At 37.7% G+C, this 27,942-nt stretch overlaps 1 protein-coding gene across 1 annotated transcript in view; it reads right to left on the bottom strand.

Moving 5' to 3' along the window:
* Nucleotides 1-27,942, bottom strand: part of CNTNAP2 (contactin associated protein 2) — a 1,725,059-nt gene that overhangs the window by 1,356,682 nt on the left and 340,435 nt on the right. Inside the window, exon 4 of the mRNA XM_062195064.1 lies at nucleotides 11,498-11,645. Coding sequence (XP_062051048.1) covers nucleotides 11,498-11,645 — 148 coding nt within the window. The remainder of the gene's footprint in view (nucleotides 1-11,497; nucleotides 11,646-27,942) is intronic.

The raw sequence follows: 27,942 nt of genomic DNA, 5'->3' as shown, positions 1-27,942 counted from the left end.
CCAGGCTGACTTGTTTCCCAGAAGAACAGCAAAACGGGCGTTTGAAGTCAATTGTTGATAGAGAAGGGGACGTGCCCTTTCATGCATATCTTAGATTTGTAAATGGAGATTCAAATCTTCCACACATTTGATGACTATATTCTTTTATATTATACCATGTATAAATATATTTTATATATGTTCCATCTTTTTCAGTAAAATGTTTTATTTTAATGTGATAAGAATACAACATGGAATAAATTCTCTTAAATTATTAAATGTTAAATAAATTATTGTTGACTATAGGTGCAATGTTGTACAGAAACAGTGTAGAACTTGTTCACTTTGTTTAATTAAAATTCTATGCTCAATGATTAGTAACTCACCATTTCCTTCCCCTGCAAGGCCTGGGCAATCACTATTGAGTTCTTAAAGCTTGTGAATTTGACTAATTTACATATATCATATTAACTGAATCATACAGTTTTTGTCTTTCTGTGGTTGTAGTAGTTTTTGAAGAATAGCAATACCAGGAGTGCAGTTACAGAATGTGAACAATTTAGAAAAGCATATTTAAAATATGATTTTTCCACAATCCCACATCCCCAAAATAAAATAACTAGTCTTTTGATGAATATCATGTACTCTTTCTAAAACCAATCCGTTAAGTGGAAAACACTAGTTTTAGAAAAACAATTTAATTTTGCTATATTGTATTCCAGTAAGGCACAGGAAAACTTTTTTTACTCTATTATACTTTGGAAGCACTGGAGAAGCAACCAGGAAACAAACAGATCATTATCTGATTTTTATATTATCCTTATTTTCCTTATCTTACATTCACATTTATTATTTTTACATAAAGAAGTGCATAATTTATTTAATTACATAAATAAATACATCATTATCCTGATTTTTACATAATCATGATTTACACTATACTAAATTTATAGCTATTATCTTTCGAATATCCTGATTTATATTGTCCTTTTACTCCTTAGTTTTCTCATCCAAAGCATAAAAATGGTTTCTAAACTGCAGAAGTATTGTGAGGTTTAAACAGGGACCATAGTACAACATCTGAAACATAATAAATGCTCAATAAATGCTAGATATTATAATTACAACATAATAAATATTACCATAGCCATCCTTAGCATGGATTTTTTTACGCTCTGATTTGATGCTGTCCCTAATAGCTAACATGCTTTAGTGAAAGATTAAAGGCTAAACTAGCATTTTTTTGTTATGAGGGCATGTGACATTACTTCTTCAAGTTTGATACCTTCTGTTACAACATTGGGATATAACAACTTATTTCAACACACTGGTGCAAGGCCATAATTCATACATGTTTAGTCAAGACATATTCAACAAATGCTATTATTATTCAGTTTCTGGTTCATATTTCCAAACAGATATTTCTAGTTCAAACAAGTGAAATTCTAACAAATGGTAACTAGCTAATCAAATATCCCTCTATCTGCTTAAAATGTAACCCAGTACATCACTTGAAATAAGCCACAGTCAACAGCACTCATTTTCTTTACCTGTCCCTACAAAAATATGAACATAGTCTGACAGCTCCCAGCACCCACTTTATGCCCAAGATTATGACTAAGTAACCGAAGCATGAGGCCACTACGAGTTACCCAATCAACTCTGACCCGGCCGTCTGGTCAGTTCAACCTACACAGCCCCGTGAGGTAAGGGAGGAGTGGGTGGCACAGTATTTACATGGCATGGAAAGATTTCCTGCAATTGCTCAGCACATTCACCATGTCCTGTGATGTTATGTGGTCTTACATGGTCAGCAGACAGGCTATTAAAAAGGCAGAAATGCAAAAACAGTGCCTTATCCTTCCCTCTATGAGTGGGAAGAGCAAGCTGAAAAACAGGAACTAGATCAACCCTCGACTGCTTCCCACAATCCCTGGTTGTTCATTCTCTTCCCAAGGACAGTCCCCACATGGTACAGAAGGCGAGGGGTCTCTAAAAGACTGTGAGTATATTAGACTAATGAACCACTGTTGTTTCATCTGTCTTGTGTCAGATGTCAAGTGTTTAGCCATACCCATAACCCCAGGTTGGGACTCCTTCCCTCACCAAGGAGGTGCAGTGACAGCCATTCGTTCCAACAGAGCAGAAAGCAAGACAAAGAGATATATGGCACACACTGCATGGTTCTTCAGGCCCTTCATTCTTGCACCAGATAGGTGCCATCTGGTTTAGAGGAACAGGGAAGATCTCTGATTTTTAAAGTAATTTAGTTACTCACCCATAAGTTTTTAGTTTATAAAACATCCACCTACAGGGCTGGCATTGTGGCTAGAGGGTAAAACTGCCACCTGTGACACTGTCATCCCATATGGAGGGTGGTAGAGTCCTGGCTGCTCCTCTTCCAATCCAGCTCCTTGCTAATGCGCCAGGGAAAGCATCAGAGAATGTCCCATGTGCATAGGCACCTGGACTCATGTGGAAGACACAAAAGAATCTCCTAGCTCCTGGTTTTGCCTGTCCCAGCCTGGGCGCTGTGGCCATTTGGGGAGTGAACCAGGAAGACCTCTCTCCCTCTCTCTCTGTAACTCTTCCTTTCAAATGAATATAATAAATATTTTTTAAATCGCCCTTTAATACCTCAATGATCACTTGGCGTATGAATTTCCAGGCAGCTATGGTCATGAATCCAAATTTATGAAGTATGTTTACTACATGCAAACTAAAATAAGGGCATCCTGGTAGACCACTCCATAGATAAGGGCTTTCTTCCTATCAAAGTTCATTATTTGGGGGTGCTTGGGAGTAAAGTATTTTGATAATTCATAAACAGACTAAGACAGGGGCTGGTGCTGTGCCATAGCAGGTTAATACCTGGCCTGAAGCGCTGGCATCCCATATGGGCACCGGTTTGAGACCTCGCTGCTCCACTTTCTATCCAGCTCTCTGCTGTGGCCTGGGAAAGCAGTAGAAGATGGCCCAAGTCCTTGGGCCTCTGCGCCTCCATGGGAGACCCAGAGGAAACTTCTGGCTCCTGGCTTTGGATCGGTGCAGCTCAGGCCATTGTGGCCAATTGAGGAATGAACGATCCGATGGAAAACCTCTCTCCCTCTCTCCCTCTCTCTCTCTTTCTGCCTCTCCTCCTTCTGTGTAACTCTGACTTTAAAATAAATAAAAATTTTTTTTAAAAAAGAAACTATACCAGATTAGCAGCCTTCTTTCTTCCTGGAGAAATTCCCCCATCAAACAGAGTGAAATGGAACAGGGGCAGGTCAGCTACTTTCACTCCTCTCTGTCTATCAGAACAGGAGCACAAGCCTGGAAAGACTCACATGATGTTATTGGGAATGTGAGAAAATATTACTTACACACATATGTGCCATTTAGAAGTTTAAAATATGAGAATTCTTTCAAGCCTCAGTATAAAAGGTCTGATACTATTTTAACAGAGTCATTTTTAAATGGCTGATTTGAAATTCAAATAATTTAGAAGGCTTGAAAATCTTAAAGTCAGCATACTAAAAGATTGTTTTATTATATTGTTACTTTTAATTCATGAAGGTGAAAGTACCATCTTAAATATTTGCTGTTCTCTTCCCAAGCTAATTTAAACAGGCAGTAATTAAGACTAACAACTCAAGAATAAAAGCCAGTAAAATGATCTCTTCCATATATTTGCAATGTTTTAAATTTTACCTCTCTCTCTCTGCATTAAACAGGAATACAGGTGAAATGTTGATGGACTACATAACTGTAACTTACTTGGACTTTAATACTCTTTGCAATCACCTAACATAAAGAAGGATTAACATATGTACAAGGTAATTAAAATATCTCAGGAGGTGAAGTTACCCGAGGAGATGTCCTGACTGAGACTGATAAACTTCTGCATGAAAAGGCAATGAAAACTTCAGTTGTGTTTATTTGCAAGCTGTTCTTAAATGAGTATATTATGAGCCAGATCAGTCATTTAAATTTTCCTTTTGGACATCTGGAATGTGCAATATTGTAGAGGTATTTTCTGGCTGCATATTTCCTTCTATATATTTCATGTTGAAAATTGATGGGCCAAACAATTGTTACAGTCATTAGGACCCACACAACAATATTTTCAGTGGGCCATCATATGATTATATAAAGTCCTCCTAGGTAGGAAAGAAAAAAGAGATTAACAGAGGAGAGACATCAAATGTCAGAGAGAGCGCACTCTGCACTAGATTGTTATGCAGGATTTCTGGGTCTCCAATTAACTCACTTATGCAATTCACATAACCCTGTGGATTCTGGTTTCCTCATTAGTAAAATAAGGGATTGGGTTGAAGGTCTCCTGGGAACTTTGCAGCGCTAACGTTCTTGTTGAGAACACATATGGCTCCTCTTTGTACTTTAATCAAAATATCTTATTTATAAACCAAGCTGAAGAATGTTCTCTTTCATTATTTTATTTTTATCTCCAACTAGTTATCATAATCTATGTGTATACTGCTGTTTTCTGGCTAGAAAATTATTTTATGAACTTTGTGCTAATATGTACTATAAGAATTATCTCCTCTCTTATTCCACAAGAACAGTGCACTGTGATTCATAACTCAGAGCTGCAAACATGAGTTTAATTGCAAGTTATTCTCTACCAGTAATTTTAGTTTGCTTTTAAGTCAATCTGGATGATTTTATGTCAGCTTAAATTGGAAATTCTTGAAAGTACATTTAAATTTAAATTTTGCCATAAATAATATCTGGCAAATCCAACTTGAAACCAGTGGCATACAAAATAGTTCTCCAAATAGGAACCAGTTGCCTTTTGGCACTACCTGGTACCTACGTGTAAATGTTTTACTTCTTTTCTCATTGTGAAGACTCAGTAATAGCTATCGTCTAGGCAAATAAATTAGACTAGAAAAATTAATGTTAATTAAATGCTGATCACATGTATTCCTATAAGCTTGAAAAATGAGAAGTATTTTCATGCTTTAATTTTTCTTCAATTGAAACGTAATAGTCAATTAATCCATGAATGAAATCCACATACTGTTTGACTTTTTCAATAACATACAGTGATAGGACAATACCCTATTATCTTTCTTTTAATATCTGTCATCTTTAAATTCACATTGTTGGCATGAGTAAAGATAAATAATCCAGTATATTTTGTACCATCTCAAAGATATCCAGATACTATAAGGATGATTTATGAGTTGTTGCATTATCACTATCAAGGTTAATTATAGTTATATATATATATATATATATATATATATACACAGTCTGTATACAAATATATATAAGTATTCTATCGCAAAGTGTTCCACAAACTACTTTTTAAAGAGCTAAAGAATACCTAAATCTAATTCCACTTCTCTTAATAGGAAGGACATATTTTTATAGCATACCAAATTTAATTTTTATCTAATTACATGGAAGCATAAGGACAGCATTCCCTGCCTTCATGATCTACTAGTATGGCAATTTTAATTACCAATTTATCTTGAGTAACTTGACACTGATAGATATTCTATTTATTTTTATTTATTTATTTTTAAATTGATTAGGAATAAAGCCCAAATTAATTAATGAGTGGCATATGTTTTTACCTCTCTATATATGTAGTCTTTGAACAGCTTCATGAAACTGATTTAAAATAATCTCAACTAGAAATTATACAAAGTATAGAATATATAAATTATAAAAAGAAACACTGAGTTCTTTGATTTATTGGCTCTGTTGGAACATCTATTAATCTATTCATGTTGGCAATTATTTCAACATCTTGTAGGTCCCTAGAGTACCATTCAATATGACACAATAGAATTATACCCTCAACCAATAAAAGAATCCAAGTAGCCTCAAATAATAATCAGTTTTCAATGAGGGAGTATTTTACTTCTGTATTCTTTTCATCTGATATCAATTCACATTAGAAAACATTGATTGTGCACAAGGAGTCTGCTAATTAATGGAATGTCAGTGATGTATAAGTGATTGATTCTGCCTCCTCCCTTTAATATCTTACCATCTACTTTATTATGAAATATTTTGACAAATATCCCATTGGATATATTCCAGATGTAAAGTTATAGAGGCAGTTGGTGGGCAGGAGGAAGTGGCAGCTCAAAATAATAACCTGGACTTCACAGGCAATGTAACATCCTTAGTGTGCAATATGACCAGATTTGTAGTTTAGATTTAAAAGTGACAAAATGTTTTATAAGTAAAGTTCAATTAATGAGAATGGAATCAAAGAATCTGCATCACAAATATTTTGATCCTCCAAGCAATATAACTCTCATTTTAATTACATATAAATATGTATAAATGTTTTAATTATAAATATCTGTAAATACATAATTAATTATAAATCTAACTTCAATTATGGCATAAAGTATGCTATCACCTCAGAACTCTTGTCTTTGAAAAAGCTATTTCTTGCCCTGAATGCTCCGTCATTCCAAGTTCTGTTGTTTTTTAAAAGTTTTCCATTTATTTATTTATTTTTATTTGAAAGACAGAGGGATAGACACACACACAGGGAGATACAGAGAGAGTGATAGAAATAGAAATCTTCGGATACTTCCTAAATGTCCATAATAGTGACGCCTGCACCAGGCCAAAGCCATGGACCTGGAACTTGATCTGGGTCTCCCATCTGCTGCCTCCTAAAATGTGCACTGGCAGGAATCTAGAATCAGAGGTAAAGCCAGGAATTGAACCAAGGAACTCTGACACTGGGTGTGACACAAGGAATTTCTTACTTGTGTGCACCCCTCTGTTGTTTTTAAAGGCGAGTGATACCCTGTCCATTGACAAACACTGTGACTGCATTTATCACAGAGCATTAGGCTTCTTCATTTGTCTTTCTCCACTGCCAAAATTCAACCTCCCAGGGAGCAGGGTTTATGCTTTCAGTTGTTTCTAAACACTAGATTCTAAATAAATGCTCAGAATTGAAGAAATTATGAACACAAACTTCAAGTGTCTGGAGCACCTGATGATACAAAATTAAACACCTAAGTTAAAGAGGAAAACATGAATTGACTTCCAGGGTTATTTACTTCTCTTTTCAGTAAAAATAATCTAAAGAAAATTCTTACAATTTTCATAAATATATTTGGATAGCGTTCCCCTAAATTTCATGTTCACTCTGGAAGTTAAACAACGGGCTTATGTGGAAATTGAGTTTTGAAGATATAATGAATTAATCTGAGGTCAGTCTGGATTAGGGTGAGCCTAAATCCATTGACTGGTGTCCATACAGGAGAGAAGACACCGAGACACAGACACTCCGTGTAAGACAGTCGTATGCAGCCAGAAGCAGAGGTAAGAGTGATGCAGCTGCAGCTGAAGGAAGGCTACAGGCCACTGGCCAGCACCGGAGCTAGGGCAGAAGTAGGAAGTGGTTTCTTCCCCTTAGTCTCCTGAAGGGATCAACTCTGCTACACCTTAATTTACTGCTCTCTAGAACTGCAAGAGCATAACTTTCTGTCGTATCACATCACATGTTTTGCGGGTAATTTTCATGGAGACCCTAGAAAATTAATAACGTGCACAGGGAGACCAAGAGCTATGGCACTAGTATTTCCTAGAAGAATATCCCCAGAAGAGGACACCATTGTCTGTGAATACAGATGAGCTACAGGTGCTGTCATTCTTCTGTCTATACCAGGCTGCTTCTGATTCATTTTCTTTCTCAGCCTCAAGAATTTGCCATCATTATTTGCATTGGGTGACAGATCTAGGCTTTATTAATTCATCTAAGCCGAAGACATATGTAAATATTACTTAATTGTTGATAGCCTGGTTTCCCAAAGTGTTGACCTTTCCCTTAGGAAAACTTAGTATTTGCCATCAAACTGCTCACTGCTTTGATCAATATGCTGTGTCTGGCTTTTAGAAAATGAATGTTTGAGTAACACAGCCAAAAATGATTTTTAAAAAGTATTAAGCCGAGACCACTCCTTCTCCTTCATGCAATTCTTTTGGTGCACATAATATCTGTGTTGGTGCTGTGGGAGACGTGTTGGTGCGTCCAACAATATGGGACATATTGCTAAGTTTTAAAAATAACAACAGGCACTTGTTTCAACTAAACTTCAGGGAAAACCAAGTATAGAGGGAGCAGAGTAATTTAAAATGAGTTTAGATTCATTGAAATTGGGATTCATATTATATTCTAGACAAGTCAAGAAGCACAAACAGCAGAAGCCCAGAAGGCTTCGAAGCAGTGGCCTGGAACTAAACTTCTCCACTTGGAATAGACTGAACTTCTTACTGTCAACCTTGAGAAGCATCTAATTTCTCAGATGACAAAGTGATCATGGAAGAACTGCGCAGAGGAAAGATGACAAACACAAGGAGAATGGCAATAGTCAAACACTCAGAGACACAGCTCCAGTGGTGATTTCTTCCTCTCTTGTACTTCCAGGAAACGTTGTAGTAAAAGAAGTACAACCCCATTTCCTAACCTGCAGGGGTAAGATCTCACATAACCCTCTAAGGGGTTTCTGGGAAGATGAGAAAATTCACCTCTGTCTCCCACAGGAGTAATCAAAGTCAAATGTTCGCTTGTTGAGCCCTGGAGCTCATAGTACTGCTCCTTTCCAAGAGGGTGAATTGGGAGGGTGGATCTGATCTGCACAATTTCTTTCCTTACTGAGAATTCAAAGGAAGCCCTTGAAAAGACAGTTGGCTAAGTTCAGATGCTGACCCTAAGGTCTGACTCTAGTCTGAGCTCCAGCGCACACAAACTTAAATCATACCAACTTTTGGAAAGTTGTCCTCGGCCAATACGTCTGACACATCATTTATTATTAATAGATATTGTATATATATGTTTTCTCATGGGCAGGAGATACATGCGGTTTGCATTTATCAAAACAAAGGGAAAATCATCTGATTTGGACATGTGTTGTGGCTGGGAAGATGGCAGCTGTTTTCTAAACTAAGCAAAAAATGTAGACACTGCCACTAAAAAAGAACAGGAATTCTAGCATTGTTTGTGAGAATTTAAGCTGATGTGCCCACCTTATGAAAGCCTTGGTCATCTCCAGAAAAAGTTACACATATTCTCTGGTTATTACCCTTCCTAGGACTGTATTCATTGGAAACATTTCTAGCAATGCTACTGAAATAGCCCCAAACTGGAAGCAATTCAAATGCTTCTCAACCTGAAATGAACAAATGAGGGCAGAATATATTCACCCAACAGAAGAGCAAGACTGACAAACATACACAAATACCTCAGAAAAGAACGTGGATAATCCTCACGACTAATAATTTTTTAACAGAAGAATTTAGATGCAAAAGAATGCATGTCTTATGATTCTATCTGTATGGAATTCTAAAAACAGGAAAGAAGTGGTGACACAAACCAGGTGCATCTTTACCTGTAAGACAAAGGACTAACAGGGAGGGAGACTGATTGGTGCTTCTAGGCACTGATATGACCCTTTGACTGGACTAGGGGTGGGCAAATGGGTGCTCACTTTGTTGGAATTAAAGGGCAGCAAAGTGGAATTAAAGGGTAGAAAGTGATGGTGAGCTGCACACCTCTGAGCACATTCTAACCTGCCTTCATAGAAGCAAACGGTGAAGAAAAATCCACTCTAGAAGAATCCACCCTCCACCTTGGCCTGAAAGAAACTCCACCTATTATGATTTAAGGAAACTGAGGTGGCAACAAGAAGACAGAGAAGCACAAGGATGAGTAGGACAGACAGACAAAAAAGATGAGGAGAAAGAGGAGGGGGAGGAGAGAGAGGAAGACAGAGGAGACGAGGGCTCTGGGGATGGAGAAGGAGAAAGGAGAGAAGTAACAGGCATTATCCTCATAAATGAGCAGCAATGATAGCAGCATCACAATCTCAAAAGACCCATATGTTGAAATCATTAGATATATGAACACTGTACCCAAGACATAAAAGGAACAGGGGTGGTTAAAACAAGACTAAGAGAAAAGAAACCTTTCATTGATCAAGCAGATTTCATAATGAGTAAATTAACTCATATAAATGTAAAATGTAATTGACATCAAAACTCAGAATAAGCTTAGCGGGGGCAGGCAGTGTGGTACAGAAGGTAGAGCTGCCACCTGGGATGCCCCATCCCGTACTGGAGTGCCTAGGATCAAGTCCTGCCTCCCCTTCTGAACCAGTTTCCTGCCAGTGCACCAAGGAGGCAGCAGATGACAGCCCCAGTGCTTAGATCCCATACAGAAGACCTGGATGGAGTTCTAGGCTCCTTGTGGCAGCCTGGCACAGCCCCAGATTTTGTGGATATTTTAGGATTAAACCAGCAAATGGAAGATATGTACCTCACTGGCACTCCCTCTATCTGTCACTCTGCCTTTTAACTAAATAAATAATAAATATTTTCTTTAAAAAATAAATATCCATAGTTGAAGAGAGATCATTAACAGCAAGGAAGTCATTTAGAATGTATCCAAAATCTGTCACAAAGAAGTAAAATGTGGATAATTGTATAGATTACTCTTTTTTAAATACATCATAAAATTTAAAGAACAAGTTTTGTTGTTCCGGTCTATTGCACAGAAGTTACTTTTCAAATCTTTTCTTTCAGATATATATGAGTATATATATAAGATAAATTTATGATGTAAAAATAGAGAAACAATCTAGTGATTTAGTTACATACAGAAATAGCAGATAGCTGTTTTTCAAAGAAAGTGTCACAGGCAGAGATGGATTTCTCTCAGGAACACTCACGCAGCTATTTAAACTCTGATGCCTTAATGGTTGATGGTTAAAGGTGTGGCCTTGATCTAATTGTGGCATCTGAGACGTGGGGCCGGGGGGATCTTCAGGTCATTGGGGGTATGATTCTCACGAGAAGCTGATTATTCTGAGTTCAAGTTCGACGCAGATCCTCTGTTTCATAGCTCACCATGTAATCTTGCCTCTAACTCCACATCCAGCCTCCAGAGATGCCGCAGTATGGTGACACGACCTGAACTGTCACCTCCAAACTAAACCGAAATGAACCTTTTCTTTTCTGCAGAAACTCTGCTCAGGTATTTTAGTTAAAGCCTCAAAAAAGTAGACAGCAAGTATTGTTGCATAGTGAAAAAAAATAAGATTACTATTTCTTTTTCTTTTTTTTAAATTTTTTTTTATTTTTGACAGGCAGAGTGGACAGTGAGAGAAAGAGAGAGACAGAGAGAAAGGTCTTCCTTCGCCGTTGGTTCACCCCACCCCCCCATGGCTGCCGCGGCCAGCGCACTGCGCTGATCCAAAGCCAGGAGCCAGGTGCTTCTCCTGGTCTCCCATGGGGTGCAGGGCCCAAGCACTTGGGCCATCCTCCACTGCCTTCCCGGGCCATAGCAGAGGGCTGGACTGGAAGAGGAGGAACCGGGACAGAATCCAGTGCCCCGACCGGGACTAGAACCCAGTGTGCTGGCGCCGCTAGGTAGAGGATTGCCTGTTGAGCCATGGCGCCGGCCTAAAAATAAAATTATTATTTAAATGAAGATGATGAAACCTGTCCCAAAGTTTAACAGTTTAATACTCACAGTATGAACAACCGTAGACTTCAATCCTGAGCCCGATGTGGCCTTCTCCGTTCCAGTCCAGAGGTACGATGCGCACGTAGCGGGCAATAACTGGGTGCTGCAACTCATGCCGGACCACACTGTCAGAGTTGACGTTTCCAGGAAAAGCCTGGAAGAAGCAGGATGACACACCGTGGGGTAAATACTTAGAAATGATTGCATTCCCTAGGTGCTAAACTAGGCTCATATTTTTCAGCCAATGATAAGGTTCTATATTTGCACATCATAAACTATTTGAAAAAGGCTTCTACACTTTTATTTGAAAATAAGTTTCTTGAAGTGCGGAATGTGCCTAAGCCTTTGTAAATAATATTCATATGTAAATATATGTAAATCAACATACAAATATTCATATATTAAAAATGAAATTCTGTACAGCATCCACTGTAGTATCCACTAAGTATTTAAATTATGAGTTTTAATATTTTGTTTTTAAATTATACCATAAACAATTTTTATAGAGCCCGGCCACATGTCTTGCTTTTAAAGATTCCCTGTGGTACATTACATGCCCTGGTAGAGAAATATAAAGACACAACATTTCAAGGTCAGTTAGATAAGAAGAGAATATACTGTGAAGAGATAAATGTCCCCACCTTGTATTGAAATAGACACACTCAGAAAGGTTTTCCAGTGGGTCAGATTTGTTAATTCCATTTTTTTTCATTATGACAGATTTTGTGCAAAGAGCAGTTCACTATAAATCTTATCTGAGTTTGAAAGGACACATGATCATCTTTCTTTTTTCACCTGACAATGAATGGGTTTTCTCTGGGCATAGATATCACTTACTCAACACGCATTGAAGAAACACCTATTGCATGCTAAGTAAGTAAGAGCAAGATAATATGAGAGTCATGGCTCTGTGGGCTCTGTAGTCTTCATCTTCAAAACTACTATAATTTAATCATAGTATAAATAGTATTATTTATAATCCAAGGAAGACTTAAAGAAAGAAATCGCTATATTTCAGAATATATGAATTAAATAAATCAGAGCATATGCTATTTTAAACACCAGCTGCTTCAAGTTCATAAAAGCATTCTAGCTGTCTCTGTACTAGGTAACTTGAGTTTTATACAGCTATATTAAAGTCATACAAGAGTTTCTCTTCAACTTTTGCTTAGGTGTAAAACTTTAATTATAAAAAAAAACTATTTATCATCATAAATAATATATCACTTTGCTAGTTTCTTATATTCTTTTTTTTAAATATTTATTTATTTATTTGAAAGTCAGAGTTACAGAGAAAAGGAGAGCCAGAGAGAGAGAGAGAGAGAGAGGTCTTCCATCCACTGGTTCACTCCCCAGATGGCCGCAATGGCTGGAGCTGCAACGATCCGAAGCCAGGAGCCAGGAGCTTCTTCCAGGTCTCCCACGTGGGTGCAGGGGCCCAAGCACTTGGGCCATCTTCCACTGCTTTACCATAGCAGAGAGCTGAATGGAAAGTGGAGCAGCCAGGACTTGAACTGGTGCCCATATGTGATGCTGGCACTGCAGGCGGGAGATTTACCTGCTACACCACAGTGCCGGCCCCAAAGAACAGTCTTATGTACTTGACAAGAGGGATTAGATTGGTTTCTATATAAAAGCAGGAATATTACCGTTAAAAAATTATTATAATTTTAAAATATAACATATTAATAAGAAACAACTGAAAAGTTGCTTTTAATAATAGACACAGGGGGCCGGCACTGAGGCATAGTAGGTAAAGCCACCACCTGCAGTGCTGACATCCCATATGGGTGCTGGGTTGAGTCCCAGCTGCTCCACTTCTGATCCAGTGCTCTGCTGTGGCCTAGGAAAGCAGAAGATGATCCAAGTCTTTAGGCCCTTGCACTCACGTGGGAGACCTGGAAGAAGCTCCTGGCCCCTGGCTTTGGGTTGGCACAGCTCCTGCCATTGTGTCCAATTAGGGAGTGAACCAGCGGATGAAAGATTTCTCTCTCTCTCTGCTTCTCCTTCTCTGCCTGTGTAACTCTGGCTTTCAAATAAATAAATAAATCTTTAAAAAAATTATAGACAGAATAAGTTTGAAATGAAAAACCTTGGTTTAAGTTCACACACATACACATTGCAATAGAAAATTCATAATATAATGTCTGTTATCGAGTTCACATTTTCCAGTGATACTCTTGGCCTTCAAAATATGCAGTGTGGGCCGGCACCGCGGCTCACTAGGCTGATCCTCCGCCTTGCGGCGCCGGCACACCGGGTTCTAGTCCCGGTCGGGGCACCGATCCTGTCCCGGTTGCCCCTCTTCCAGGCCAGCTCTCTGCTGTGGCCAGGGAGTGCAGTGGAGGATGGCCCAAGTGCTTGGGCCCTGCACCCCCATGGGAGACCAGGAGAAGCACCTGGCTCCTGCCATCGGAACAGCGCAGTGCGCCGGCCGCAGCGCGCTACCGCGGCGGCCATCGGAGGGTGAACCAACAGCAAAAGGAAGACCTTTCTCTCTGTCTCTCTCTCTCACTGTCCACTCTGCCTGTCCAAAAAAAAAAAAAATGCAGTGTGTAATATAAGGCCTAGTAATGATATGCAGTGTATTGAACCATTTTTTATAGATTTGAACAACTTTAGATAACCCTTAGATGATTCTAAGAATATACATGCTGGATAGCATCTCATATGTAGCAAATTCATTGCATCGCATGCAGTTTGGGATGCTCTAGAGTGATGATTGCTGACAAGATCTTTTTGGTTTTCTTCTATAAGATGCATGCCATCACTGTCTTTTAAAAATAGCCCCATCCTCACTCAGTCCTTCATAAGACACGAGAATTTGAGTACTATCCTGAATTTGAATCTTTATGGAGCATCCAATTTGCATCTTGCTGACAAAATAACATAAAGAAACATTTCAAAACACATGCTCTTGGAGATGTTCAGACCCTTCTTCTCCAGTTACTTTGAGAATATATTATATAGGGGGCAGCACTGGGGCACAGCAGGTCAAGCTGCTGGCATCCCATGTTGCAGCACAAGTTTGAGTCCCAGACACTCTGCTTCCCATGCAGTTCCTTTGCTAATGTGGCTGGGAGGACAGCCAAAGGTGTCACAAGTATTTGGAACTTTGCCACCCATGTGGGAAAACTGGATAGAATTCTGAGTTCCTAGATCCTGGCTTTGACCTGGCCCAGCAACAGCCATTGCAGGCATTTGAGGAATGAACCAGTACATGGATGATCTCTCTGTCTCTTTCCCTTTTTGTCACTCTGTCTTTAAAATAAATAAGTCTTAAAAAAGGAAACATATATTCTTATAGACTGCAGTTACCCTACGATATTATAGAACACTAGAAGTAATTCCTCCTAACTGCATTTTGGTATCCATTATATAGCCTTGCCCCATTTCACCGCCCACTACCTTTCCCAGTCTCTAGTGACTACTACTCTACTCTATGAGGTTGTTTTTTTCATTTTAGCTTTCAAAAATGAGTAAGAATGTGTGGCATTTCTGTGTCTGATTGATTTAACTTAAAATGATGGCTTCTTGTTCCATCTATATTACCACAAATTATAGGATTTCCTTAATTTCAATGGTTGAATATTCAGTTTCTCTCTCTCTCTCTCTCTCTCTCTCTCTCTCTCTCTCTCACACACACACACACACACACACACACTTACATCTCATCATTCCATTCCATTTCTTTATCCATTCATCCACCAATGGGCACTTTGGTTGGTTCCATATCTTGGCTACTATGATAGTACTGTAATAAACACAGGTGTTATCTCTATGACAAAATGATTTCATTGCCTTTGGACAAATATCAGTTAGTGAGATTGCTGGAGCATATCACTGGTCTATTTTTGATTTTCTGAAGAACCTCCATACTGTTACATATAGTTTCTACCACAAATTTACATTTTTACATATAGCATATGGGTTCCCCTTTTCCCACATCCTCACTACCATTTCATTCTTTGGTGTTTGATAATAGCCGTTCTAAATGAGATGAGTTTATATCCCAATGTGGTTTTCATTTGCACTTCCCTGATAATTTGCAACATTGGACTTTTTTTTTTTTTTTGAAAGGCAGAGTTAGACAGTGAGAGAGATAGAGAGACAGAAAGAAAGGTCTTCCTTCTGTTGGCCCGCCCCCCAAGTGGCCGCCATGGCCAGCGCACTGCGCTGATCTGAAGCCAGGAGCCAGGTGCTTCCTCCTGGTCTCCCATGTGGGTGCAGGGCCGAAGCCCTTGGGCCATCCTCCACTGCCTTCCTGGGCCACAGCAGAGAGCTGGACTGGAAGAGGAGCAACCTGGACAGAATCCGGTGCCCCAACCGAGATTAGAACTCAGGGTGTCGGAGCCTCCGGCGGAGGATTAGCCAAGTGAGCCATGGTGCCGGCCCAACATTGGACATTTTTAATAAGCTTATTTGGACTCTCCATATGTCTTATTTTGAGGAATACCTATACAGAATATTTACCCAATTTTAATTGTATCATGTTTGACATTTGAGTTTTTGAATACCTTATATATTCTGAATATGAAATAGGAAAAAAGTCATAAAATTCATAGGAAACCACAGGGATCCAGATTAGCAAAAGCAATCCTGAGAAAAAACAAAATGTGGGGCCACATGTATCACATGTATGACTTCAAAACTTAACACAAATCCATAATAATCAAACCAGCACGGCACTGGCATTTAACACGAGGCACAGACTAATAGAGAAGAGAATCAGAAATTCTTCAAAAATGTATAGACAGATGATTTTTAAGAAAGGCACCTAGTACTCTGGTCTTCACAGTGCATGAATCTGTTGCCTTTTACTAAAGATTTCTGTGGAGAGATACATTGGAGAAAGGACAGTCTTCACCATAAATGGTGTTGTGAAAAGCAAATACACATAATACAAAAGAATGAAATTGAATCCCTGACTCTCACCATCTTCAAGAATCAACTCAAAATTGGCTAGAATGTAAGTGTAGACATGAAACTAAGGGAGAAGTTTGATGCAGTAGTTACGCTGCTGCCTCAGATGCATGCAACTCATATTGGAATAGCTGGGTTCAAGTCTCAGTTCTTCTCCAGATTACAGCATCCTGCTAACGTACACCACGGGAGGCAGCGGGTGATGGCTCACATGGGGGACCCTTAGTGAGCTCCTGGCCCTGCTTTTGACCTGGCCCAGCGCTGCTCTTTTATGTATTTGGGAAGTGAACTGAACCAAAACATAGGAGGTCTTTGTCTGTCTCTCTTACACCTGTCTTACATCTACCTTTTAAATAAAATAAAATAAAAATTGTAAAAGACCTGAAGCTGAAACTACCAGCAGAAAATATACAGAAAACACCTCAAAACATTGTTTATAGGTTAAAGGTTTTTTTTTGACAAGACACCAAATCACAGGCATGGTTACATTTTAATATCACTACCAGGTTTTCTGACTTTTTATGTAAGAACCGTGAAAATCTATGAGCAAATCCATAATTGCATATGGCTTAATCTAAAATTCATGATATTAAATAACACTCAACAAATGGCAGCAAAAATTTAACTTTAGGATCAATTGTATGTTTAGCATGTTGCTATGTTTTATGTGAATACTGAAAACAACTATAATAATAAAGTATTCTCTTGTGCCACTGATTCTGAGACATCTGCAATCTTCTAAGGCTTAAAGTAAAATATGAAAAGACATCGCAAAAGGCAATATTGAAAAGAACCATATACAACGGAGTCAGTCACTTTACCAGTATAAGGAGCTCTATGTAGGCCATGTAATCAGGCCAATTCTACACAGGGAGCCACAGCTCTGCTGGACAGAAGGACAGAGTGGCATTTGGGAGCCAGACAGAAAGTAGGGCTCTGTGGAGAAAAGGTAAAGTTTGGCATGCTAAAGGGAAAACTCAGACCTAGGCTATAAGACATCTAGTTCCTGGTTCTAGTTATTCTGGGATTTTACTCCATGTCAGTAACTTCTCAAGGACTCATATTTTTATTCATGTCCTCAGTGTATCTCCCCACAAAAGGGCCTAACTATAAAATCCATTTTAGAACTAAAACTGAAGACTCAAAGGAAATTTAAACCCAAGTGTGTTCAGGAGTAGACAATAAGGATGAAAGATGATGTCAGGTAGAAAATGTTCAAATTTAAAAAATCATGAATGTTCTCATAGATTCTGTGGAATTAGGAACAAAATAATACAGCATGCAGCTTTTTAAAAGTAATTACAAGAAAAAGCCATGTTCATGAGATACCTTTTAGGCATAACACATTTATATCTGGTATTTGTGAGAGCAGGGAGCTTCCCGGAGCTCACCCCTAAGGTGCCAGCCATTCTGTGGGATGCTTCATCTAAGCCCTGACCTTTGATTACCTTCACTTACTCATGATTACTTCATTATGCATTTGATAACCCACCTCACTGGGCAGAAACGTGGAAGCCAGCTTTGAAGGCTGTCATTGCACCCCTTTGATCCCTCTGTATCCGATGCTCCATGGACAGGGGTTGGTGGTCAGTATCTGTTTACTGCCTCATTAAATGAATAAAAATGTGCATCCCCAAACTCCCATGCTTTCATCTTTCATAGGCTCTTATTACTTCTGTTTGTGCCAAAAAGCAGTCCATCACCATGTATAGTTAATAAACCATATGTTTGATAATATCCTACAAAAATAACAGGACATGCTACTCTGTTCAAGAAGACACTAGGGTAATGAATAGGTTTGTTTTTTTTTTTCCAGAAATATGGGGATGTCCATGTAATTACACAAAGTGGCTAAAACAGAGATGGTGGCAGAAAATGGAGATCTTAATGAAAAAATCAGGGAGCGATGTGAAATTTAGCTCTCCCTTCATCAAATCTAGAATGCTTACATGGGTGATTCACTCAAATCCTGGGAAAAAGATACTGTTTTCACACAACAAAACCCTGACTAATTTGTCAGACAAAAGTCCAAATATTCCATCTGTATAACAAGGGACTTCAGAAGATTGGATTAGGATTGTGGAGTAGGGAGGGAGCTTACTGCTCTAGTCTAGGAGAAGATAGTTTAAAAAAAAGTGGAGGGTATATTCTCAGGGAAGACTGAGGGAGAAAACAGCAAAAGGATCTCCATGCAAATTAGAGAGACCTATGTGGAGGGTGTGGATGTGCACGTACCAGGACCCCACCACTGAGAGCCTCCACATCAGCTTTTGAGAGATGTGAGACCAGACTGCAGCAGCCCAAGCCACTGGTGACAAAGCTGCAGGAAAAGCAGGAGGAGATTCAGCTTGGAGCCCTGTGGGGGATAGTGTACCTGCCAAACTAAAGGAGGAAAAAATGGGGGGAGGCACTTTTCTCCCTCCCTGATCTCCCTGCAATGGCATCCTATAACAAGCTGGTACAGAACAGGCACTGTTTTGGACATATGTAACAGCTGCGCTGGCTTGTGCCCACGCTCAGCAACTAGCTGAGCAGAGACTCCTGACGCTGGCAGGGAGAACTGATGGGGCCTGGGTGTTTGTGACTGTGGGAGGCTTTTGTGCCAGGACTGTGAAAACACTGATATTACAGGGCTTTGAAAACACTGTGGCTGTGTGGGATGGCTCGGATTATGGGTAGGACTTGGGGCAGTCACTTTGGGAGGCTCCATGTGTTCAGGGCTCCTTGGTTCTCTGGTGAGGGACATTGTGGGGAATCTGCTTATACCAAGAACTACACAGATCCTTTGTGTGGTCCTTGTGGTAGTGTGGATGAATATTAAAACCACTGGGTCTAATGCCCAGGCACTGGTCTCCTTTGAGGAGAGGAAATGAGCTGAAGTTATGCCAACAAAATAGAAACCTCCCCTCTGATTTAAAAAAAAAGATATTTATCATGCTCAAACTGGGTGTCACCTTAACACTCCCTTCACTCCCTTCCTCTGTTGCACTGACCAGAGCTTCCTGAACACACCCACCACATGCCTCTAGGTATTCCCTGAAAGCAGACACTCCACATATCCAGACATAGTCCAAAGATAAAAGCCAACACAGCAAAAAAAAAAAAAAAAAAAAAGACGTCCCCCCAAAAGAATACAACACTTCAATACTAGATTGTGAAAATGAAGAGTTTGAAGAAATGCAAGAAATAGAATTCAAAAAATTGATCATAAGATTATATACAAGTAATCAGATGCAAATGCATGAACTAATGAAATCTATATATAACATGAAAGAAACTTCTCCCATGAAATTGAGATTTTAAAGAGAAAGCAAAATGAAATCTTGGAAATGAGGAATTCAATAAAGCAAATAAAAAATGTGGGGGAAAGCCTTAACAACAAAATCGGAGAAGCAGAAGAAAGAATTTCCGAATTGGAAAATAAATCTCAGGAAATAATACAGTCAGACAAAAAAGAAGAGAAAATTAGAAAACTAAAAAACACTTTTGGGAATCTACAGGATACTATCAGATGACTCAACATATGGGTTCTAGGAGTTCCTGAAGGCTTGGAAAGAGAGAAAGGGTTAGAAGGCCATTTTAGTGAAATAATTACAGAAAACTTCTCTAGTCTGGAGAAAGAAAGGGACAAGTTTCCAAGTACAGGAAACACATAGAACCCTCATTAGACATGACCAGAAAGATGTTCACCACAACACATTGTAATCAAACTATCCAAAATAAAACAAAGGAAATATTCTAAAATGTGAATGAGAGAAACACCAGATTACTTTCAGAGGATCTCCAACTAGACTCACGTAGGCCTCTCATCAGAAATTCTACAGGTTAAGAGACTTAAGAAAAAAAAAAAAAACCTGTCAACCCAGAATACTGTACCCTGCAAAGCTCTCATTTATGAATGAAAGTAAAATACTTTCCATAACAAACAAAAATTGAAAGATTTTGTCACCACACATCCATCTCTACAAAAGATGCTTAAGGATGTGCTGAACACAGAAACAAAGAAACACGGTCATCACTATGAAAGAAGATCAAGGAAGAAAATCTTCCAGTAAAAGTACAAAGGAAATCCAAAGCAAACAATAGGAATATTTATGGAAAAATGTCAGTGCAAATTCATTACTTATCAATAGTCACTTCGAATGTAAATAGCCTCAACTCTCCAGTTAAAAGGCACAGACTGGCAGAATGGCTTAAGAAACAAAACCCATCTATTTTCTGCCTACAAGAAACACATCTCATGAACAAAGATATACACAGACCGAAAGTGAACAGATGGAAAAAGATATTCCATACCCACAGAAACCAAAAGGAAAAAAAAAAAAAGCTTGTGTAGCCATCCTAATATCAGACAAAATAGATTTTAACACAAAAACTGTTAAAATAGACAAAAAAAGGGCACTATGTAATGATTATGAGGTCAATTCAACAGGGACATATGTCTATTATAAACGTATATGCACCTAATTACAAGGCACCTGGCTATTTCAAAGAAATGTTAAGTGATTTAAACTGAGACTTAGACTCCAATACAATATTAATGGGGGACTTCAATACCCAACTTTCAGCAGTGGACAAATAAATCAGACAGAAAATCAGCAAGGAAACAGCACATTCAATCGACACTATAGACCAAATGGACCTAATAGATATCTGCAGAACTTTCCATCCTACAATTGCAGAATATACATTCTTCTCAGTAGTGCATGGAACTTTCTCTAAGATTGACCACATACTAATCCATAAAGCAAGTCTCAGCAAATTAAAAAAAAATGAAATCATACCCTGCATCTTCTCTGAGAGCAATGGAATGAAGTTAGAAATCAGGAACTCAGGAATCTCTAGAACATATGCAAACACATGGAGAGTGAACAACATGCTTCTGAATGAGCAGTGAGTGATAGAAGAAATCAAAAGAGAAATTAAAAAATTTTGGAAACAAATGAAGGCAACAATACATATCAAAGCTTATGGGATACAGCAAAAGCAGAGTAAAGAGGAAAGTTTATAGCAATTGTTGATATACAATACTTGATATACATCAAGGAACTGGAAAAGCACCAAATAAATTAACTATCAATGCACCTCAAGGATCATGAAAAATGACATCAAACCAACCCAAAACTAATAGGAGAAGAGAAATAATTGAAATTAGAGTAGTAATAAACAAATTGAATCCAAAAAACAATACAAAAATCAGCAAAAAGAAGTGGGGTGTTTTTTGAAAAAAATAAATAATATTGAAACGACATTGGCCAACTAACCAAAAAAAGGAGACAGAAGATCCAAATTAATAAAATTAGAAGTGAAAAAGTAAATGTAAGACAACACAGACATAAAATAAATTATCAGAAATTATTACACAGAACTATTTGCCAACAAACCGGGAAACCTAGAAAAAATGGATATATATATTCCTGGACACAACAAGCCCCCTAAATTGAATCATTAAGACATAGAACACATAAACAGACCCATAACCAAGTTGGAAATTGAATCAGTAATAAGGACCCTCCAACAAAATAAAGCCCTGGGCCAGATGGCTTCACTGCTGAATTCTACCAGACATTAAAGAAGATTCCTTGCTATTCTTTCTAAGCTGCCAGCATCACCTTAATTCCTAAACTTGAAGAAGATGCAACAGAGAAAGAAAACTGCAGACGAATTTCCCTGATGAACATAGACACAATTTTTTCAACAAAATTCTAGCCAAAGAATCCAACAACACATCAGAAAGGTCATCCACCGGGACCAAGGAGGATTTATTCCTGGTATGCAGGGATAGTTCAACATTAGCAAATCAATTAATGTGATACACCACCTTGCCAAATTGAAGAACAAAAACCATATGATTATCTCAATAGATGCAGAGAAAGCATTTGATAAAATATAAAATTCTTTTATGATGAAAACTCTAAGAAAATTTGGTTTAGAAGGAACATTCCTCAACACAATCAAGACAACTTATGACAAACCCATGGCCAGCAACCTATTGAATGGGGAAAAATTGAAGGCATTCCCAGTGGGACCTGGAATTGGACCAGGATGTCCACTGTCACTACTGCTATTCATAGTCCTGGAAGTTTTAGCAAGAGCTATTAGGCAAGAAAAAGAAATCAAAGGAATACAAAGTGGGAAGGAGGAAGTCAAACTATTCCTTTTTGCAGATTCTATATATAAGGGTTTCAAAAGACTCCAGTGAGAGACGATTGGAACATGTAGAAGAGTAAGTTGCAGGATATAAAGTCAATTCACAAAAGTTAACAGCCTTTGTATACACAGCTAATACCACAATTGAGAAAGAACTTTTAAGATCAATCAAATTCACAATAGCTACAAAAAAATCAAATACCTTGGAATACATTTAACCAAGGATGTCAAAGATCTCCACAACGAGAATTATAAAACATTAAAGAAAGAAATTGAAGAAGATAAAAAAATGGAAAAATATTCCATGTTCATAGTTTGGAAGAATCAATATCATCAAAATGTCCATACTTCCACAAGCAATTTATAGATTCAATGCAATATCAATCAAAATATCAATGCCATTCTTCCCAGATATACAAAGAATGATGTTTAAATTCATATGGAAGCATAGGGGACCACAAAAAATAGCTAAAGCAATCATATATAACAAAAAGAAAGCTGGAGGCAACACAATACCAGATTTCAAGACATACTACAGGTCAGTTATAATCAAAACAGCCTGGTACTGTTAAAAAACAGATGAATAGACCAATGGAACAGAATAGAAATGCAATAAATCAATCCAAACATATACAACCAACTTATATTTGACAAAGGAACAACTATCAATCCCTGGAGTAGGGATAGTCTCTTTAACAAATGGTGCTGTGAAAACTGGATTTCCACATGTAGAAGTATGAATCAAGACCCCTATGTAACACCTTACACAAAAATCTACCCAAAATAGATTAAAAACCTAAATCTATGACCTGATACCATCAAATTATTAAATTATTAAACCTGCAAGACATTGGCATAGGCAAATATTTCCTGGAAAAGATTCCAGAGAAACAACAATCAAAACCAAAATTCACAAATAGAATTACATGAAATTGAATAGTTCTGCACTGCAAAAGAAACACTCAGGAAAGTGAAGAGGCAACTGACAGAACAGGATAAATTATTTGCAAACTATTCATCTGATAAAGGATGAATAACCTGAACATATAATGAGATCAAGAAACTCAAGAGCAACAAAGCAAACGACCCAGTGAGAAAATGGGCAAAGGATTTAAACAGACATTTTTCAAAATAGGAAATCCAAATGGCCAACAGACACATGAAAAAATGCTCAAGATCACTAGCCTTCAGGGAGATGTAAATCAAAACCGTAATAAAGTTTTACCTCAACCAGGTTATAATTGTTTTCATACAGAAATCAATAAACAGCAAATGCTGGTGAGGATGTAGGAGAAAAGGTACCCTAATACATTGTTGGTGAGAATATAAACTGGTAAAGCCACTGTGGAACACAGTATGGAGATAACTCAAACATGTTAATATAGACCTACCATATGACCCAGACATCCTACTCCTGGGAATTTACCCAAGGGAAATGAAATCAGTTAATAAGAGTTATCTGTACCTCCATGCTTATTATTGCTCAATTCACAATAGCTAAGACATGGAATCAACTCAAACTCCTTTACCTGAAGACTGAATAACGAAATTATGGGGTATGTACACTATGGAATACTACAAAAGGGTAAAAAAAATGAAATCTGGTCACTTACTACAAAATGGGTGAATCTGGAAAACATCATACTTACTGAAATAAGCCAGTCACAAAGGGACAAATACCACATGTTCTCCCTGATCTATGATAAATAACAGAGCACCTAACAGGAAATCTGTGAAAGTGAAATTGACATTTTAAGCAGCAATGACTTGAACAGTCCTTGTCTTGACTGTCGAGGAACAGTTTTTTTTAAATATTTGTTCAACTTTTTAATTAAGATAGTTAAACACATGTGTATAAAGTCAATTGAAAATAGATCTAAGTAAAAAATAAGAGTGGGAATAAGAGAAGGAGGAAGTAGGGTTGGGAGTATGGGTGGGATGGTGGGAATGGTAGAAAGAATTACCATGTTCCTAAAGTTATAATTACAATGTGTATGAAGTTTGTAGCTGTAAAGCTATACAGTTCTACATATATTCTTACTGACTTACTTCTAAGTGTACAATTTAAAAACTTGCCATGGGACCCCAAATCATCTTAAGCTGGGTGATAAAAATATCATATTAAGTGTTAAAGTGATCATGAAAAAAAAAAGTGATCATGAGGCATGAAAAGCTGAGACATTAGGCCAATGTCTACATGAAGGCTCTTGGTGGGTGAGACCTCAGTGGAAAGAAGTGGTCATCTAAGAAAGAGGTACTTTTCTCTGAAGGGAGGAGAGAACTTCCACTTTACTTATGGCCTTGTCTAAATACTGAAGGAGTTTGTGATCACAAAAGTCTTCCATAGCCTAGGCAGCTATGTCAAGAGCCTCCGGTGATCAATGACATCATACATAAGACTGTTAATTGTTAAATTAACAAAAGTCACTGTGCACTAACTTCCCACCCAAGACCTCTGTCCTCAAAGAGTTGTATTATAACTATGTCTAAGCATTCCAAAAAGATGTATCATTCCTGGGTGCTTATTTAATTTAATTAAGTTTCTAAAAAAAAAAAAAAGTGAAATTACCATCAAGATGCAATGACTATGAGCAACTGTTGTCTCGACTCTTGAGGAATATTTTGTGGTTTTTTTTGTTTTGTTTTTCATTTTTACCATGCAAATTGTTTAACTCTTTACTTAATATGGAGTTGGTCTTATGTGTATAAAGTTAATTGAAAATGAATCTTAGTGGAGAATGAGACTAGGAATAGGAGAGGGAGGAATAGGAGGGGTAGAAGAGTGGATGGGAGGGCAGGTTTGGTGGGAAGAATCACTATATTCCTAAAGTTGTACTTATGAAATGCATGGAGTATGTATTTGTTAAATAAAAGGTTTATTTGGGTTGAAATAAATATAAAAATAAAATAAAAAAGAAGTGACTTTAAAATTTTGTGGCAAAAATTAAAGATGCTTATTTTGATGTAAAAAAAAGTTGAAATGTCTTATGTTTTTTCATAATATGCATTTTCCATGAATTTTTTTCAAGACTTCTTGTATGAACAGCAATACCCTCTCTGGACCCAAGTAAGTATATTTTTTATTTTTTTAATTTTGTCAACATTATGAAGGCTTTTTCATATTTTTACTAACAGTTTTAAGAAATGAATTATGTCATAAGAACAATTAGAATAACAGTAAGGTAAACATCTATTGTGTCTAGATTTTCAATCTATCCTTTATTTCTCATGGGGATCACATGATGGTAATTCTCTTGGGTTTGATCCTTTTTGCTCATCTGGTAGACTTTGTGGTGACTTCACTGCCTCCCATGTATATTTCTCCACTCTTTAGATCAGTGACACAGAAATCCTGGATCTCTCCATTCCTTCTCCTTCTGTCCTATTCCTCCTCATCTCTCTTCCCAATCCTCTCCCTGTCACTTCTCTTTCACTTAGTATAATACATTTTTTTTTTTGCTAACATCACAATTCAGAATGGAAGAAATGGAGCAGAGGCATTTTTCCCTACATAGCCATTCAGATAGAAGGCTCACTTTGCTTGGTTCTCATCATGAACATCTGATTTCTAAGCCCACCACAGATTCAGAAGAGAAAGCATGAAGGATTGCACAGAAGAGTTTATGGCCAGGTTTAGATATACAGGATATCACTTCTGCATACATTCTATCACTCACTGTCTTAATCTTAATGCCTTAGAAACTGAGAGTGTAGTAGGAAAAGAAATTGAAACAGGTTTGATAATGCATAGTGAGCTTTCACACTGTTCATGCATTTCTGAAATTCTGTGCTTACCTACGTTACAGAACTTACACACTGAATAGCAAAATCATATACGCTCATTGTTTCATCTCCAAGCTAGACTACAAACAGTGTAGGAAACATTATGTTTCTTTTAAAATGGATAATTATTTTAATATAGTGAACTTTAAAGGCCTTAAGTGAATAGTTGGACCAGTTTTGAAATAGCTTTCACTTGTATAGTCCCCAACACTGGAGATTAAGTTTGCCTGTTCTTGAACTTCACATCAAGGGAATAATCACTGGTTCCTTTCACTCAGAATAATGATTTTCAGACTGCATCATTCTGCTGTGGGCATCTGTAGTTCAATCGTTTTTTTCATTTTCTGAGTAATATTTTGTAATATAAATATACCAGTTTGTTAATCCATTTCTGTGTTGATGAACACTGGTTTTCTCCAATATTTGAAATAAATTTATATACTAAATAAGAAAATAAATGCAGCTTTATCAACTTTGACAGTGTTAAAGTGAACATGATGGGCAGAAATAAATACTTTAATGTGGAAGAAAGCTCATGGTAAATATTATCATCATCTTCTAATTAAAGAGTCAAAGGATACTACTAAAGTTGGGTACGAGTTTACTACTAAACAACTTATTAAAAGCAAAAAAATCAATAAAATAATTTGGCATATTTTATATAATATTTAAAAATAGATTAGCTACACAAAAATATTCACTGCTCACTGATCCATGAAGAAGTCAGCAGTTGATAGCTGATTTCTAGGTTGATGACTAAACACACAGCTGTGTAAGTATATAGTGGAAATGGAACAGGGGAGACAGAGATAGTAGGATGACAACTTTTGCTTTTAAATTATTTCATAACTGTTTTATTAAAATGATTATCCATATATAACTTTGATAATATATTCAAAATGAGCAACATTTATGTGTATGTATGTGAGTGTGTGTGTCTGTGTGTGTGTGAGTATATGTATGTCTACATGTTGGCTATACACACAGCAGACTCATGGAATGACAAATGCCCTAAACAGCACTTTGGCCTCAGAATCAGTCCTTAAGACATTCAGATCTGGTTAAAAAGCCCATGATAGCATTTCAGGCATATAAAGTCAAGACACCGTGGCAAAAAATGAGCTACATGAAAGATCTCTGTGAATGAGATCCCAGTGGAAAAAAAGGGGCCATCAAAGAAGGAGGTACCTTTCTCTGAAGAGAGGAGGGAACTTCCACTTTGACTATGGCCCTGTGTAAATAATAACAGAGTTTTTGGACTCTAAAGGCTTCCATAGCCTTGGCAGCTCATAACAAGAGCCTCGGGTGATCACTGACATCATAAATGAGAGTGTCAATTGTTAAATCAACAACAGGAGTCACTGTGCCCTTGCTTCCCATGTAGGACTTCAGTCCTTACTGAGTTTTACTATGAGAATTAACAGTAATACTTGTCTTCAAATAGTACTTTATACTTTGTGTGTCTGTGTGGGTCCAAACTATTGAGATCTTTACTTAGTATAAAGTTGATCTGTACATAAAGATAATTAAAAATGAATGTTAATGAAGAATGGGATGGGAGAGGGTGTAGGAGGTAGTATGGGAGTGGAGTTGGG

Source organism: Lepus europaeus, chromosome 1 (assembly GCF_033115175.1).
Source record: "Lepus europaeus isolate LE1 chromosome 1, mLepTim1.pri, whole genome shotgun sequence".
Classification (NCBI taxonomy): Eukaryota; Metazoa; Chordata; class Mammalia; order Lagomorpha; family Leporidae; genus Lepus; species Lepus europaeus.
This window is presented reverse-complemented; position numbering and strand designations above follow the sequence as displayed.